The 19,236-nt window shown below is 40.5% G+C and overlaps 1 protein-coding gene across 6 annotated transcripts in view; it reads right to left on the bottom strand.

Annotated features, from left to right (window-relative positions):
- LOC137619669 (uro-adherence factor A-like) overlaps positions 1 to 19,236 on the bottom strand; it is a 73,484-nt gene that overhangs the window by 15,023 nt on the left and 39,225 nt on the right. For all 6 annotated transcript variants that reach the window (XM_068349915.1, XM_068349912.1, XM_068349911.1 and 3 more), the window contains 3 exons: positions 17,209 to 17,302; positions 4,790 to 6,535; positions 4,469 to 4,614 (listed from right to left, as the gene is read on the bottom strand). In XM_068349915.1, coding sequence (XP_068206016.1) covers positions 4,469 to 4,614; positions 4,790 to 6,535; positions 17,209 to 17,302 — 1,986 coding nt within the window. The remainder of the gene's footprint in view (positions 1 to 4,468; positions 4,615 to 4,789; positions 6,536 to 17,208; positions 17,303 to 19,236) is intronic.

Below are 19,236 nucleotides of genomic sequence, written 5' to 3'. Positions count from 1 at the left end.
TTAGGGTCTACGGGAGCAGGTGCGGCGACAGACGGTGTTAGTGTCTGAAGCGGTACCGCTTTGCCTCTCTTAGGTGGTGAGCAGTCATCAGATGACGGCAACGAGTCCGAACTGACCCAGTGGCTACAACCGGGACGTTGGACTTGTCCTGAAGGGACCGATTTACGTTTTAAAGGCCGTGAGACCTTGGTCCAAAGTTTCTTACGAGAAACACCTTCAGACGACGAGGTATAAATGGGCTCTCTCGTCTTACGTAGGTAGGGGCGATCTTGGGGAGATACGCCTGATACCATGGAGGGAACGTCTGTTCGCTGATTAAAGCCTCTCGAACCCATGCGTCGTACGACATTGCTTCTCCCCTGGACTTGGGAGCTTGCAAGAGGTCCCGGACTAGGAGGACGACAGGCACGAACAGACGAACCCTCAAGCGCAACACTGTTCACAACACTATCACTTGGCACTTTAGCACTTCCCACTGCACTTTGGCACTTAAGCTCCTTAACATCCGCCATGAGCTGATTGCGGTCACTTGCAAGGGACTCAACTCTCTCACCCAGAGCCTGGATGGCACGCATCATGTCAGCCATCGATGGTTCCTGAGTGCTAGGAGGGGGGTTAGGAACAACCACTACAGGGGAAGGAATAGGTTGTGGGGCATGAGGAGAGGATACATCAATAGACCTAGAAGAACTTCTCCTAACTCTATCTCTCTCTAGCCTACGTGTGTACTTTTCGAATTCGATAAAATCGAATTCCGAAAGGCCCACGCACTCCTCACACCGATCTTCCAATTGACAGGTTTTACCCCTACAATTGGAACAAACAGTGTGAGGGTCGATAGAAGCCTTCGGAAGACGCCTAGAACAGTCCCTAGCATTGCATTTCCTAAATTTGGGAACTTGTGAAGGGTCAGCCATTTTGAATTGGTCAAGGGAAAATTCCAAAAACGATCTAAGTCATCAACAATGAATCCGTTACAAAAAAGAGTTCAAGGATTTGTTTGAAGAAAAACCCTGCACAGCGAAAGCTCAAAACCAGAATATAGTACTTCACCAATAAGATGTGATAAACTCCAGTTTAGCAACAGCTTGTAAAGTACGTCTTGTCGACACCTCGACAGAGAGAAAATTGAGTCTTTGTTTACATAAGAGCTGGGTATCTGGTCGACAGATGGCGCTGTTGGGCACACCCGCAACCTGTATAGCGATCGCTGGCGAGTTTTTTCTGTACAGTTTGTCTGTCGAGCAACAGAGTTGCAGCTATATATTCACCGGCTAAGTTAAATATTTAAAACTCTCATTATAGCTTTTAGAATGAAATCTTGTTTGAAAAGCAGATGACATACCTTGATAATCCTGCACCCTAAATGTACATCAGACAAACCATCACCTAGTTAACATCAAATAGAAAGAAAGAGAAAGGTACACATGTTTATACTGGAAGATAGAATGGGCTTGACTAAGAGGTTAAAGATTACCACCAGCTGCAGTTTCTGCCCTGCAATATGAGGTCCTAGACCTCCTTCAGCCTGATAGTTTCTAGTAGAGTCTGCAACCTTACTGGCCTTGTGAGCTAGGGAGGGGAGGTTTGGGAGAACCTACAGGTCTACCTGCCGAGTCATCAGCCCTCATTGCCTGGCCCTCCCTGGTCATAACTTTGGTGGAAAGGGGTCTTGAGCTCTGATACATATATCTGGTTGGACTCTCAAACATTGTCCTGTCCCTTGCCTCTGCTCCTCATGATTATTCTTTAAACCTTAAACATTTAGGAGTGCAAGCAACCTAAACAATAAGTTATAATGCACATGTCCAAGTAACAATGGATACTGTAAGTTAAGATATAAGAAGTACCATTTTTTATTTTTAGTTTCAAAACAAAATAGGTGTGCATATTCTCAATAACATAATTGGTAAAGAAAAATCAACAACAAAAGAATAGCTGGAAAAAAGGCACCTAAACCCAATACAATAATTATACAGTAAAAGTAATAACGAATTATCATGGAAAAGAAACTAATTTTATGACAAGCATGTGAACTGTTTACGTACAATTTATGTTTCATCTGCTAAAAATAACAGATATTTCTATTAAAAAGTTCAAATAATTTTTAACTGAAGTTTTTAATAAATTATGATTTAATACACACAACTTATTCTTTATAAGATTTTTTTTAAGTACAGTAAAGAATTTTCTTCTTTAAATGTAGCTGTACACCAATCTTTCCAATATAATTGAGAGTGGTTTCATATGAGTAGGCTTTTTAGCAGAATTGGATATGGCTATATAGATATACAGTATACTGTAGTACCCTAAACCCTTCTCTCAGCAAAGGAAGACGAGGAAATCTACGATTTGCGCTGGAGAAGCTTTGACCGGATAGGAATCTCTTGAAAGAGATGGTTTGTTGGATCAGGGAGTCCTGTAAAGTATTCCTTCACTTTTCTACTGACGCATGTGATCGGGGAGTCAGCACTACCTCTCGATGTACTGTACGTGTTTTGAGAGTTGGGGACTAAAACATTCTTCCTTTTCCATAGTTAACCCACTGGTGTGCCAAGAAGATCACTGCCTTTCTGCCAGAGAGCAAAAGACTCCTGTACTTCTCCAAAGACTCAAAAGTCATAAAACCCATCAACCTTGTGAAGTATGTTCTGTGCATGGCCACTTGTAAAGCCACAAGACAGACTGGAGGGTGGCTATTATAGAAGAATCCAGAGGTAGACAAAGATGTGCCTTCTGACTTGGGTTATCCTACCAACCTTCTCCTCTGGCTCTGCAAGCAGAGAAGTCAGGATCTGAGCGACCATAGACGACAGAGCTACCCCAATGGGAGACATTGCACGGGTTTCTCCAATAGGAACCACAATACTAGGGAATACTGTCACAGGGGAAACCTAGCATTCATAACACAAGCACAGGGGCTGGGGTCATAGGCGCAGAGATGGAGGGAGGCACGAGCCCCAAGTCACAGGGTCAGGGGTTATGGGTACTAGAGAATGGCACTGAAGATAATCATAGGGGATGGGCAATGGGAACAAAAGTACAAGTTTACTAGCTTTAGAGGCTTCTTACACCCTTCTGGCTTCAGCACTTTCCCTCCCATAGCAGCAGAAGCTATTTTATCAGCATATTAACTGATTCTTGGCATAGGGCACACTGTGGAGATCATCACTGGGGTAACTGGTACTGGGATCACTAACACTGCTGGCTCTAGGGTCACTGCTCAATTACTGGGATCACTGATATCGAAGGCCTACCTTCAAGACCTAAATGAAGGCAAACCCTCATAGGGTCACATGTCATCAGAGTAATGCAAAGAGCTTCTAGCACATGTTGGAGTACGGCAATCACCCCATTCTTCAATACCCCTGAGAAAACTTCCCTACGTAGATCTGAGTTCTCCCTGCTCCTAATGCATACTCAACGTGAAAGTCAGGGGTGCATACCCATAGGCTTCAGCAAAGAGAAAACTCAATGAGGAGCTTAAGTATATCTCTGGCATGTCAAGGGTATACGGAGATTATAGTTTATCTGATTTTTGAGAGAGAGAGAGAGAGAGAGAGAGAGAGGAGAGAGAGAGAGAGAGAGAGAGAGAGAGAGAGAGAGAGAGAGAGAGAGAGAGAGAGAGAGAGAGAGAGAGACCTTTGTCTAGCCAGCCAGCCAGCCAGTCAAAAATTGGAAAGAAAATGCGCAAAATCTAGTTCGTCTTAACGTTTTACATGAATTAATTCCATCATTCTTTTTATGGTTAATACATACGTGTATAAAAACTAGAAATTTAAGGTTTAGATATAATAAATAACACAGGAAATAAGAAATTTACATAGATATGGAAATCCAGAAAATTAAGAGCAAAATTGCATACAACATAGCAGACCCCGCAAATTTTTTTTGAGTAACGGCTCCAGCTGCAGATTAATTTGTAGAACTTCATCTATGAATGGCTAGTACCCAAATTCGAGATTATTCCAAAACCTCTAAACAGTTAATGTCAAGAGATTTTTAGGGTATGAAAAGGTCTACAATGACTCCTAATGTATGAAGTTCTTGGTACAAACACTACCAGTGGTTAGTATTCCTCAGTAATGTCATCTATCAGGATGACTAGGCCTCACAAGAGAGGAGGAGATAAGGGCAGAAAGAAAGAGAGAGAGAGAGAGAGAGAGAGAGAGAGAGAGAGAGAGAGAGAGAGAGAGAGAGAGAGAGAGAGAGAGAGAGAGATCAATTTTCTATAAGGTAGGGAACCGAGTAACTTTTAACATGATCACAATGTAAGCATTGAAATAAATCCTATCATTAAATTTACACTTTTTAAAGTTTTACTTCCATAAAAAAAATTTCAAAATAATCAATATACAAGATTGTAATAAATACCAAATAATAATAGAATGAAGTTCTGAAAGGCAGCTAAGACATGTAGCCTACACTAACATACCCTATTTCACTAATAAGTTAAATATTTATTAACCTGCAAAATGTATGAAGACAATCACGTAAGACAGCTCCTTCACCAGTTTCAATATCCATGAAACACACGCGGCATTCGAAGGGCTCTTGATTAGGAACATATCCTTGAAGTTCGAGAGCAGACATGGCAGCACCTATGCTAGATAGCTGTAAAGTTTAAATCCCAATATGAAAAATTGGAAAGCCTTATGTTCCATCACTGATATACATTTCTATTAAATTCTGTTACTAAATATTTATTAAAATTTTACTTATATCTTTTAATGAATATTAACATAAATCAGTCATACTGAAAAGGAAACTAACTCAATTATTACTGTACCTTATTAGCCCTATCGTTTGTTGTCCCATTGTGTGCTGCACTAGGTCTCTCAGTGGTACAAACTTCACAGCCTGGTCGTTCCCATTTGTTAACAAAAGTACAACTAGGACAAATCCACCCATCTACTTTAGTTGATGAATTCATGGCAGATTCTTGATCCTTTTTATCTACGACTCTCTCTAAGGCTTGAGGGCTTGAGGAATTATTATCTTTACTATTTGATGGAGATGCTGTTGCTTGAGCAGTATCCGGTTCGATTTTGTTATTTACAATTAACTCTGTTTGCTGGCCACTAATTTGACTAGTTTTTTGTTGAACCTGGCTATACAAAGGAACAGATTTTGAAAGTTGCACATTCTGTGAAGACTGTTGGTTAGGAAGTAGAGGATATAAGACAGATTTACCAGCTTCATTGGGATTTGTAGGAGGGTTCAGTGACACTGGTAGAAACTGAGAAGTTTGCGGGCTTTTAATAGACTTTGTTTGACTGGTATTAGGAGAATTCTGGGCTTGGTTCATTTGTCCTATCTTCTGCTGGAAATTAAGAGAGGAAGAACGACTTGGGGTTGGAACATTAGCAGATTTTTCCTGAGGCGTTTGTGACTTTACAGGAATAACTTGTTGAGGCTTAACAGGTTCATTTTGAACATTCAAAGGTTGCTGTTCAGAGGGTTTTGAAAGACTTAATGATGATATTTCCTGTTGTAAGTTATAATAAGGCTCTTCTGTTTTAGATGAATTGGATGTAACAACGGGAATGTCTTGCTGTTCTTGATGTGATGCTGACTGCATGGAATGAGATTCAGTAGCAATTTGCTTCACAAGAGGCATCTGTACATAATGACGTTGATGCTGCAGCTCCATGATTACTCTTTTCTGTTTAAGAAGTTCCGGTGTCATAGATTGCTTCTTGTAATGAGATTTTTGACCTGATGTATCACTTTGTGTCTCTTGATTTGATTGGTGAGCTTTCAGTTCAGCTTGCTGTATAGGATCTTGGTAAATGTTTGTTTGATAAATAGGTTCATTTTGATGAGCAGGAAGGCTGTCTACCTTTGTGTATGTTGCATTCTCCGATAACTCATTGCTGTGTTCATCAGGGGTACCATCCTTGTTACTTATATTTCCGAGATATGAATTTAAAGGAGCTGAATCACTCGCACCTGCATCTGAAGAAGCAGCTGGAGGTTCTTCCCTACTATGCGAGTTCTCTGAAATTTGTTGGGTATTTAAATTTTGAATACCCATCAGTCCTTCATAGTCAGACTTGGTGCTTTCACTTACAAACTCACTACCTTTGGTTACATTCTGGTACATTTCAATACTACTTTCTTGCAATTCTTCTTCATTATCAGTACTATTACCATCTTCATCATATTCATCTTCCTCATCATTTAAATCGCTGTAATCAGTATCTAAGCTAATTTCATACCTCTGAGTGTCTGGATTGTAAAATTTGGGTTTTACACCTTCAGCATTGTAAGCACTTTCATAATTCTGTCCAGCGCTGTCAATGGAAGACCTTGAGTTACTCTGATTAAGAGAGTATTTGGCATAACTTTCCTCATTACGAGATATTTCATTACGGGACCGAGGTTCTTGCTCTGGTGCTACAAGGTATAGAAAAATTGGACATCCTTCAGCAGTTACTTTGTGATGACCTAAGGTGAGATTATCATCATCTGCCAGTCGGCGGCCAAGGATCCATCGCTGAAATTGAGGAGGAAAACCAAAATCCTGGTGAACCTGTGGAGAAAAAAATAACCAATTTTAACAATAAAATTTATTTCTATACTTACTCGAAGTTCATATTGCTTATCTGAAAGCTTGGATATATCGAGATTTACCCTAAAAATTGAAAAGTTTTCTGGTAAACCTGTAGAGAATTAAATTACTTTAATCCATAAGTTTTGATATCAAAATAATTAATGTAGATGTTTATGTGAATTGTTGGACCTGTTTGTGGGTAAGTAGGAGGGGCAATGAGTATGATAGTAAAGCACTCTATTATTTTGAATATTGTGTAAAGTATACAACTCTTTTCCCTCTACAAATATACTACAGATTTGGCATTTGCAGATTCACTTAGAGTTTACCATTGATAATTTAGAAAATTATACATAGAAATTAATTTACACAGCAAAACAAAATTAAGTTTGCAGAAAAACCCTTCCAGAGACAAGGATTTCAATCCATTTTTCCAGAGCCAAAGGAAAGTCCTCTCCAATGAAAAATAAAATGGTGAGCTGAGTTGAATGAATCTAATGTTATTGTTTTTAAGATATATTCATAGAGCTTGTTTATAAGAAATACACAATTCTACCCTAGCAAATAAGAATTTTCAAATGATGAGATATTTCATTAACTTTTTAACACTTTTAATAAAAGGAAAAAAAAAGTTTAAGATGAAATTAGAACTGATACATAAAATTTCCACATTTTAGTGAAAGACAACAAACTCATATTTCGGTCTCAATTTTTCCTCTTGCGGGTTATTGTTTGTACTGGTTTTAGGTTGATCAGCTGCACTCGGTAGTCAACCTGCAGCATGGGAACTTGGTTTTAAAGGCATGGGTAAATTTTGTTTTATATCTATTCCAAATATGAAAAAAAAAATGTTGAGAAGGATTGAACGTATCTTAAGTTATGTTCTTATATCTTTTAAAGATGTTTCTTTTAGAAATAATTGCAGTTTAATTTTCAAGAAATAATAGTTATCAGATTGTCTAAAATTCTATATAAATACTACCTTCAATATTTTCAACCTCAGCTTATGATAACATTAAAGCAATTAAAATTCACAATTTTACCTATATTAGCAAGAGAAAGAGAGAGAGAATGTGTGTTTCATAATGCAGATTGGATATTACAACTCTTTTATCTTGACTTTTATATTATAAAATGTTACATACTCATATAATGTAAATATTTAGACCCTCTTTTAATAATTTTCATTAGTAATGCCTTCATAAAATAAGGGTATGGAATCACATTACGCACTTAGCACAGAGTAGTTTGCAAGTGTTGGCAATAAGATTATTGTTTGTTTGCTTTTTCACTACTATTTCACTATTATTATCATTACAATTAACACCATACTAGAAAGCACCATATTAATACAGTAACATATAGTATATGTACTTTTCCAATATTAAACTTAGCCGGTGATCATATGGCTGTCAGCTCTGCTGCCCGACAGAAAAACCTAAGGACAAAATACGCCAGCGATCGCTATACAGGTGGGGGTGTACATCAACTGCGCCATCTGTCGAGCAGGTACTCAAGTACTCCATGTCAACACAACCAATTTTCTCTCTGTCGTGCCACTGGCAAGACCTACTAAATACGCTGTTACTAACTGGATTTGTTTTCACAACTATTTGGTGAAGTACACTATTCTAGTTTTGAGCTTTCGCTATGCAGGTGTTTTTCTTCATCTCAAAACTTGAACTCGTTTTGGATAGATTTAATTATGGTGACAAAGAGAGTATGGACTTTCTTTCACTTTTAAATGGCCGACCCTTCCCTTAGAAGGAAGTGTGTTTAGGTTTTTAGTAATTTTGCTTAACACGTTATAGATCCACATATTCATATCTCTCCGCCTTTATTAGGCCTCTTCGATTAACTTTCCATTTATTATAAACATATAAAAATAAATTTTTATGTTTTGTTTATATGCGACCTTTCCTTATAGTAGGCGGTCCGAAATTGGAACCGAAGTTAATCAACGTTGAGCCCGTTAGCCTTTAAAGAATTTAAAACTTTTTAAATTTAATGTTTTATGAAAGAATCTTTGATAGTCTTCGTCCTGTTTTCAAAGATGAACTAACGTTTAGTTTTTAGACTACGCAGTTGTTGACGTTCAGGACGTTCAACATGCGCTCTATCGTTACGATAGAGAGAGAGTATCACGGTTTCACTTTGCAGTAAGAGTAAATCGTTTCTGACGTTTCGTTCATTCTTTCTTAACTTAAATGTTTTAAATTCTAAATTAAAGGAACTTTTTATTTGGAAAACCTTTCAGTTTGTTCCTTTTAGTCAAATAACATGTTTTTTTTTTTGACGATTTTTAATTGGGCTCTTCTCTTAGGTGCGAAATCAAGAGAGAAAGAGAGAGAGAGAGATAGAGACGGAGGGAGAGAGAGGAGAGAAAACGTTCCGTTCAAGCGGGTAACGTTGTTCTCGTGTTACTCTCCTCCCTAGTCGCTGTACGGGGAAGAAGGTAAAACGTTTCTAGGGTTTTATTCTTGTCCCCAGGCTATGTGCGGTGAGAGATTGTAAACGTAGTTTATTTGAACTAGTGTTTAGTCTCTTTCCCAGCCACTGAATTTTTTAGCTTTATATATGTTTTCTGTTTTTTGCTAGTATTAATGTGCTGCATTATACGACTGATTTCGCAATTACTACCTTTTAATGAAGGGTAGAATTGCGTGTTTCACGTAGAAATCAGTAAAAGTTTCGATTTCAGTGAAATTAGTGCAAAACAGAAAATCGAAGTGATAAAGTGATATGCGCAAGTGTTACAGTGTTGCGTCCGAGGGTTCGTCTGTTCGTGCCTGTCGTTCACCTAGTCCGGGACCTCTTGCAAGCTCCCAAGCCCAGGGGAGAAGTAATGTCGAACGACTTATGGGTTCGTCAGGCCTTGATCAACGAACAGACGTTTTTCCCTCAGTGGTTTCGGGCGTATCTACCCAAGATCGCCCCACCCACACAAAGACGAGAGAGCCCATTTATTTCTCGTCTGCGGAAGAGGTTTCTCGTAAGAAACCATGGACCAAGGTCTCGCAGCTTATTAAGTGCAAGTCGGTCCCTTCCGTGCAAGTCCAACGGCCCAGTTGTAGCCACTGGGTTAGTTCGGACTCGCTGCAGTCTTCCGACGACTGCACACCTCCTAAGAGAGGCAAAGTGGTACCGCAACAGGCAGTAACACCGTCTGTTGCCGCACCTGCTGCTGTAGACCCTAAGTGGTCTTTGCTACAGTCTATGCAGACACAGTTAGCTTCTTTTATGCAGGAGTATCGTGCGGAGAAGGTTGACGCTGCACCCGTTAGCCTACAACCAACCACGGTTGTGCGTCCAGTAGACGCTGAGGCTACCTGCTCCCGCACTCCAGCTGTGAGAGTTCCACCACCCATGCGCAGTCGACCCTGCCAGACGCATGTTGACGTTCACCGACGCACGGAACCCTCCGTTGACGTTCGCGTGTTACCACAACATCAGGAGGGTGGAGTTATGTTGCCGTGTTTTGACGCAGTGCGTCAACCTCCGCATTCTAGAGTTGTTTTGACTGCTCAGTATAGACAGTCAAAGCAGTCTCGAGTGAACACTATGTCCTCACGCACCTGTTGTGGTTGACAGTTCAGGTTGTGGTTGACAGTTCAGTTGTTGACAGTTCACAGACTGTCAAGCAGTTACATGACGTTGCCTTCTGGTCTGCTACTATGCACCAGTGAGGGACTCACTGAGATAACCTAGCTTTTATCGGACAAGGTTCCTGTAGATGAGAAAGTGCTGTTCTCCCTCCTACTGATATTCCTTTGAGGACTCTGTCATTTGGAGAGGAGCCTTAAGCTGCTTAGCCTCCTATGGACTTTAATTAAATCATGATGATTTTTTAAGGATCTTCGTCCGGATCTTGTAACTGCTGCTCCTCGTTCGCCTAAACGTCAGAACTTACACTAGGCCTAGCTACTTCGAAGCCGTTGTTGTTAAGCTAGTGCTCTCTCGCTCTCCTAGAGAGCGTTACGTTGGCTAGGCGACTGGTTTTTGCACCAGGAGGAGTTTTAGGGATACAGCCTTTGATTTCCCTTCTTTTAAACTGGCTTATAGAGCGAGAGTCTGATAGGACACGAGAGAAGTTCTCGGCTTGGGAGTTCTTGCCTCTGCCCAGATGGACTTCTCAATTCTGGTAGACTCGCCCTGGCGCCTAGCCAGGAGACGCTCCAAGTTGTTTACAGGTCAACTTCTCACTTTTGTCGAGCCTTTGAAGTTTTGCTGTACTATTATGTCACACATAACAAGGCTTCCAGGGATGGTAAATGGTTCCGCCTCAGTCGCTAACCCCGTCTGTTGCCACACCTGCTCCCGTAGACCCTATGGGCTTTGCTGCAAGACATGCAGTCCAAGCTTGTGTCCTTGATAGAGGACTTTAATGCGGAGAAGAACCTTCTGGCCAACAACCTTCCAACCGGTTGGTGGTGCGCCCTGTTGACGCTGAGGTATCCTACTCGCGTCTGCCAGTTGAGGTGGTTCCTCCACCGATGCGACCCAGTGTGGGTTGCCAGTCGCACGTTGACGTTAAGCGACGCTCGGAGGTGGTTGTTGACGTTCAGTGTCACTAGGAAGACGTTCATCAACCAGCAGAGGTGACTTGTTGTGACGCAGTGCGTCAACCTCAGCAACCCGGTAGGGTGTTGACTGCACAACCCAGACAGTCTAGACAATTCGGGTTGACGTTGTACTTCCTCGCGCACCCATGGTTGTTGACAGTTCACAGACTGTGCAGCAGTGCCATGATATTGCGTCCGGCTCCGTCACGCATCCACCAGTGCGACCGGATTCAGCGAGTCAGACGTTGCCCACTCCGTTGCCGTTTCCTCATCAGTTTCGGATGAGGAACCCTCTGATGAGGACGTTGCTGAACAAGACGATCAACCCCCAGCCCTGCTATCCATCCAGAAGATGCTGAAGAAGGAACGCTGCCCAGTCAGGCTGTGGATGAGTCTGGTAGGGACACTGTCATCCGTGGATCAATTTGTGTCACTAGGAAGACTACACCTCCGTCCTCTTCTATACCATCTAGCTTTTCACTGGAAAAAGGACAAGACGCTAGAAGCGGTCTCGATCCCGGTTTCCGAAAAGATAAAGTCTTGTCTGACTTGGTGAAAGGACTATATCTACCTTAGAGAGGGTCTTCCCCTGACTGTTCAGACTCCCAACCACGTTCTCTTCTCGGACGCATCGGACGTAGGCTGGGGTGCGACATTAGACGGTAGGGAATGCTCGGGATTATGGAACTCGAGTCAAAGGACAATGCATTTCAACTGCAAGGAGCTACTGGCAGTACGTCTGACCTGGAAAAGCTTCAGGTCTCTCCTTCAAGGCAAAGTGGTGGAGGTGAACTCGGACAACACCACGGCTTTGGCGTACATCTCCAAGCAAGGAGGGACCTACTCTCTGACATTGTACGAGATCGCAAGGGACCTCCTCACCTGGTCAAAAGGTCTAGACATTTCACTAGTAACGAGGTTCATCCAAGGCAACTTGAATGTCATGGCAGATTGTCTCAGTCGGAAGGGACAAATAATTCCAACAGAATGGACCCTCCACAAGGATGTATGCAAGAGACTTTGGGCCACCTGGGGCCAGCCAACCATAGATCTCTTCGCAACCTCGATGACCAAGAGGCTCCCAATGTTTTGTTCACCAATCCCGGACCCAGCAGCAGTTCATATAGATGCCTTTCTACTAGATTGGTCACATCTAGATCTATATGTATTCCCTCCGTTCAAGATTGTCAACAAGGTACTGCAGAAGTTCGCCTCTCACGAAGGGACAAGGTTGACGCTAGTCGCTTCCCTCTGGCCCACGAGAGAATGGCTCACCGAGGTACTTCGATGGCTAGTAGACGTTCCCAGAACACTTCTCCTAAGGGTGGACCTTCTACGTCAGCCACGCGTAAAGAAGGTACACCAAGGCCTCCACGCTCTTCGTCTGACTGCCTTCAGACTATCGAAAGACTCTCGAGAGCTAGAGGCTTTTCGAAGGAGGCAGCCAGAGCGATTGCTAGAGCAAGGAGAACATCCACCCTTAGAGTCTACCAATCGAAGTGGGAAATCTTCCGAAACTGGTGCAAGTCAGTATCCGTATCCTCGACCAGTACCTCTGTAACTTAAATAGCTGACTTTCTCTTATATCTGAGGAAAGAACGATCTCTTTCAGCTCCCACTATCAAGGGTTACAGAAGCATGTTGGCATCAGTCTTCCGTCACAGAGGCTTAGATCTTTCCAACAATAAAGATCTACAGGAACTCCTTGAGTCTTTTGAGACCACGAAGGAGCGTCGTTTGGTTACACCTGGTTGGAATTTAGACGTGGTACTAAGATTCCTTATGTCAGACAGGTTCGAACCGCTACAATCAGCCTCCCTGAAAGATCTCACCTTTAAGACTCTTTTCCTGATATGCTTAGCCACAGCTAAAAGAGTCAGTGAGATTCATGCCTTCAGCAAGAACATCGGAGTCTCATCCGAAACGGCTACATGTTCTACAACTTGGTTTTCTAGCCAAACACGAGCTGCCTTCTCGGCCTTGACCAATATCGTTCGATATTCCAAACTTATCGTATGGTTGGAAATGAACTAGAAAGAGTCTTATGTCCTGTAAGAGCTCTTAAGTTCTATTTAAAAACCTTTACGAGGCCCGTCTGAAGCTTTATGGTGTTCAGTTAAGAATCCATCTTTGCCTATGTCAAAGAATGCTTTATCCTATTTTTTCAGACTGTTAATACGAGAAGCTCTTTCCCATCTGAGTGAGGAAGACCAAGCTTTGCTGAAGGTAAGGACACACGAAGTTAGAGCTGTCGCAACTTCCGTGGCCTTTAAACAAAATAGATCTCTGCAAAGTATAATCGACGCAACCTATTGGAAAAGCAAATCAGTGTTCGCGTCTTTTTAGCTTAAGAATGTCCAGTCTCTTTACGAGAACTGCTACACTCTGGGACCATACGTAGCAACGAGTGCAGTAGTGGGTGAGGGCTCAACCACTACAATTCCCTAATTCCATAACCTTTTTTAATCTTTCTCTTGAAATGTTATATTATTGTTTTTGGGTTGTCCGGAAGGCTAAGAAGCCTTTCGCATCCTACTTGATTTGGCGGGTGGTCAAAGTCATTTCTTGAGAAGCGCCTAGATTAGAGGTTTTGATGAGGTCCTTTAGTATGGGTTGCAACCCTTCATACTTCAGCTCCTAGGAGTCGCTCAGCATCCTATGAGGATCGCGAGGCTCAGTAAGGTAGACGTACTTAAAAAGGCAGAGTAATTGTTCAAGTCGACTTCCTTACCAGGTACTTATTTATTTTATGTTTGTTATTTTGAATAACTGCTAAAATGAAATACAAAATACTTAGCTCATAATAATGTCAACATGTAATGCTGGTCTCTACCCACCCCCCTGGGTGTGAATCAGCTATATGATCACCGGCTAAGTTTAATATTGGAAAATGTTATTTTCATTAGTAAAGTAAATTTTTGAATATACTTACCCGGTGATCATATATTAAAGGACCCTCCCTTCCTCCCCAATAGAGACCCAGTGGGCCGAGGAGAAAATTGGTTCTGTGTTGACATGGAGTACTTGAGTACCTGCTCGACAGATGGCGCAGTTGATGTACACCCCCACCTGTATAGCGATCGCTGGCGTATTTTGTCCTTAGGTTTTTCTGTCGGGCAGCAGAGCTGACAGCTACAGTATATGATCACCGGGTAAGTATATTCAAAAATTTATTTTACTAATGAAAATAACATTTTATTTCTTATGCTCAACAGTTTACTGTATACAGTACTATACTGTACTGCACACTGAACAGCATATATGTATATAACATAGAAGAAAGGTACAGTATGTTAAAATTACTAGTGTAATATTTATTGTAATATACTCTATTATTACTTAAATGAAGTACATTCACTATCGTAGTGTATATACCTAAAGTACAACTACAGTACTTAGGGGAATATTTAGAAGTACCACTAGAGAAAAACCCCAAGAGTTTAGGGTTTCTTATTATTTGTGGAACTCCTTAATAGTGGGAAGGGCTCAACCGCAATACCTGCAGATTGGGAGGGCTCACTGTACTATATTTTTACCCTTAAATTAGTATTGTATTATTCCTGTCACACGCTATCCTATTTTGATATTGTCATTACCATTGATATTTTGTATTTCAAGTTTTTTTATTTAATTTTTTTTTTTACAACTGAGCAGGAATGAGAATGGAAATGGTTATAATAGAAATGGGTGTGACAATAACATTTACATTGTTTTCATAGTACAGTATAAGGTATACAGTGAACCCTCGCTACTTCGTGGTTCGACCATCGCGGATTCACCACTTCGCGGATTTTTTTCATAACCCATGTATATACATATATCGCGGATTTTCCGGAAATATAAAAAATACCGCGATGTGACCGATGGTGCGAGATTGGAGAAAGTAAGGAAAATTGAATCATGATTGATTTTCAATATAAATGAAACTTTGAGGAGCAACAAAGATATCATTTGTTAGAGAGATAGAGAGAGGTAAGGAATGGGAGGTAGTGAAAAGTAGCCCACAGAGAGAGAGAGAGGTAGAGGTAGAGAGAGAGAGGTAGAGAGGTAGAGAGAGAGAGAGAGGTAGAGAGAGAGAGAGAGAGAGAGAGAGAGAGAGAGAGAGAGAGAGAGAGAGAGAGAGAGAGAGAGGTAGAGAGAGAGAGAGAGAGAGAGAGAGAGAGAGAGGTAGAGAGAGAGAGGTAGAGAGAGAGAGAGAGAGAGAGGTAGAGAGAGAGGTGAGAGAGAGAGAGAGAGAGAGAGAGAGATAGAGGGGGGTTTAAATGTAATAAACAAAAAAATTTGATAGGTTATAACACATTGGTGCTTATGTAATATCAACTGTATACTGTAGACGGTTTGAATAAGTTAAGAAATGGTATAAACGATACTTTGTTAGTGTATTCGTACACACTCAAGAGCGGCAGCTAGATGATAGCTGATCTAATCACAGCCAAAAGTAAAACAAAAAGAAGTCAACAATACTCGATTTTTAAAACACACCCGAAATTTAAAAACAAAAGAACACGCTTTCTTAATGTGCAATTAACTATTTAAAGAGTGGCAATTTTCTAGAATAAAATGATATTTCCCAAAAAATAGTGGTTTGCTGATGAAATCGGATGCCGTATTTTTAGCTATGATTGAAATGGATGTAGACTCGGCCTAATTTTTTCGTTTCGTATTTAATTGACACTAAGAAAACTAATTTTAGTTTCTTCATCTAAATGTAAGTATTGTATAACACGAGAGAGAGAGAGAGAGAGAGAGAGAGAGAGAGAGAGAGAGAGAGAGAGAGAGAGAGAGAGAGAATCAGCTGTTGTAATCAAATGGCGTGTTTTTGTTTCGTGAGAATTTCATCGCCACGACTATAACAACAACATACTGTACTGAACTTTACAGTATTTTACAGACTACAGTACTGTAATATGATAAAGTAAAATATTTGTAATCTATTTTATATGAAATGGGGCTATTTTTTTTTGTTTAAAATTTACATTTACGTATGTAAAACAACTCTCTCTCTCTCTCTCTCTCTCTCTCTCTCTCTCTCTCTCTCTCTCTCTCTCTCTCTCTCTCTCTCTCGTAGATTGTTTTCCTGCTTTTCTACGTATGTATGATTTTATATAGATACGGTAAATAGTATTTGTAATAACATATTTTATAAAAGCTTTTACTGTAATATCATTATTTATCACTTTCATCATGCGCGTTAAATTCCTTAGTTTGTTTACTGAGCGTACTTTATGACGCCGTCGTTTCAGGCGGCGTCATAAAGAAAAACATTTCATTTGGAAGTCCTAAGAAAAATTAAGTAAAACATTAGTAATAACCAAATCAACATACTGTACTGAATAATCAATATAATCGATGCAAAAACTAACCTACTGTATACACAATTGTGTAAATGCGTTTGTTTCTTCATAATAATCAGAGATAAACGTAAACAAAACATTGGTTGCCATTTTTTTATCGTGCTTTTTGGCGTGTTTAGGAAACGCATGATATAAAGTCGCCTTTAATATTTGTGCCTGTTTTAGTTTAGGGTACGTTAGTACATGCATTAAGTGTTCTGTACATTAAAGGGTAGTTTGTTAACAGTACTACGTACAAGGTAAGGTTTTAAAAGTCCGAATATACATGTTGAAATAAATAGGTAAATATGGTGTCACTACTTCGCGGATTTTCACCTATTGCGGCCGGGTCTGGAACCTATCTACCGCGATAAACGAGGGTTCACTGTAACTGCATTATTTTGTATTTGCTTAATAGTTTTTGGAGAGTACTAATTGCCATAGGAATTGGGTGGTAAAAGGAATCAGAATATTTATCGATTGTGGATTAATTAAATAGTAAGCAAAACCACTAATTTTGAAGGATATTCTAAAAAGTTTTAGTATCAAAATCATAATCATTTATAATGTTTCCATGTGTTCTGTATATTTTCCCAAATCCATGGATATTCCATCAATCACATCAACAGTTTTTCATTTTTAATCTTGAAAATTCAAGTTACTTTTACCATTTTAAATTTCCAAGGTTTTGCAGTCAAGTGGGAACTCAAAATTAGCTACTTTACTACTTAGCAACTCTATGTAAAAAAAAACTTACCTTTTCTCGCAATTCACCAACAGTCATTGACGCTGTCACCGAAAAGGCAAATGGACCCTGATGACTTTTCTTGTCCTCAACATACATCTTAACACTAGAACAAATAAAGTAAAAACATTAAGTTGTGCATATGAAATCATAATGTATATAGTATATAGAAATACGCTATTCATTTAATAATATATATACTGTATGCTGTAAAACATCATTATATTTCAGAAATATAAATCTCTTGTTTTACCTGTATTATTAAATGGTGCGGGCAAATAAAAAATAACAGAAAAATCTTGAATCATCTTGAATGAGTTGCTACACAGAAAGAATCCCCATACAAATTGTCTCTCATACAAAGAGAATTTTAATTCTAATAATAAAAAACTTTATCTTTAGACACAACCGATGCTCATATTGCTTTGTTCCTGAGGTCAACGTAACAGTGACATTACACCCCCCCCCAAAAAAAAAATTTCCTGTTCTTCCCTGCCTCCAGCCCATCAAGGCATCATCTAGTGAACCAATGGTAACTTGATATAAGACTTGTCCTTACCTACTCTTACCAGTCTATAAGGCTTGTCCTTACCTACTCTTATCAGTCTATAAGACTTGTCCTCACCTACTCTTATCAGTCTCAAGTTGCAGCTAATATCCTATATACTTGAACTCATTAGTCAGTGGGGAGGAGGGTGAGCATGTACAATATGAAAATCAGGTGGATACAGTATACAATAGATGACAAACCATTACAACTAAGGTTATGACCTATGCTCAAGATTTTGTTTCTAAATACCCTATAAGAGTATTTAAATACTTCCATTAATAAAACTAAAGAAAAGCCAACTTATATTACATTAAACCCCATTGCCAACCACTACTAAGGCACCTAAAACACAGTACAGTAATCTTGGTAAGAGAAAAAGGATTCTTTAAGATAATGTTTAGTAAATATCAATTGGTATGCCCTGAGCTGCAGCCAAAACTCTTTCTAACAATGATTCTTACAAAATTTCAGTGATGTAACTTCTGTTCTAATATCATGCACTTTAACCCTCAAGACTTCCCTCTGACTTGGATCCAACTCTTTGTGTGCCTCTACACTTGCCGTTTCTATCCTGAAAGGAGTTTGTAGAAGAAACTTTCAAGGGAGACATTGATGACCGGTTTTCATCAACCCGTCACTTTCTCTACAAGAAAGAAATCGCTGTATAAACCAGGAGCCCCATTTTGGACAACTTTTAGCGCGTCTTTCTCCATCATATCCTTCACTTCGTCCTCAAAGATGAGGGTTTTTTGCAATTCTGGAGAGCACAAATGGGATGTTATCATAGAGTGAAGGAAAGGAGAGAGTGGATGAACGGGAGGTGGTATCTGTCTCTGAGGACTTTTACCACTCAACCAGGTGCCATATAGCTGCCACATTGTCCAATGATTTAACAGGCATCCCCTGACACGTGGCAGTTGGAGTAGGGGATTGCCAAACCTTTACCACAGTTCAAGATTTTGCAGGAGACAGGCCCTCAGCCACTCTCCTCCGCAGGCGGGATGGGAAGACTTCTGCGACATAGCCAAAGCTAACACCTCCAGACGCTTCCCAACTGAAGGGGTGTCATCAATATCAAGGGTTGGCCATAGCACACCCAGGTCCAGGTCCTTGCAAGGGTTGTCAAGAGTTACGTCAGTGTGAGTACTTTGGGCAGGAGAAAAGCCTTCTTCCCTCCTCCGGCAGCAGAAGCCTCGGGGGGAGAAGAGGAAGAGCGTGCCGCGGCTTTCAAACCCGAAGAAGGGAGAAAGGAGCTTCAGAGTTTCTTTGACATCAGCTTTGACCTACCCAAACCTGACTTTGAAGAATCCCTTTACAACTTCTTTTTTCTCGCGAACAGGAATGTCCCTATACAGGTGGACCTCCGGCTTACTCATATACTGGCCACAGCCCTTTCCTGGACTTGCCGGAACACAGTTGTATGTTGAACCTCAAAGCCGACATCACAAGTACAGAAAATGGTAATCTAGAAAGGACAAACGAAACGGACT

This window comes from Palaemon carinicauda, chromosome 26, assembly GCF_036898095.1.
Source record: "Palaemon carinicauda isolate YSFRI2023 chromosome 26, ASM3689809v2, whole genome shotgun sequence".
Taxonomy (NCBI): domain Eukaryota; kingdom Metazoa; phylum Arthropoda; class Malacostraca; order Decapoda; family Palaemonidae; genus Palaemon; species Palaemon carinicauda.
This window is presented reverse-complemented; position numbering and strand designations above follow the sequence as displayed.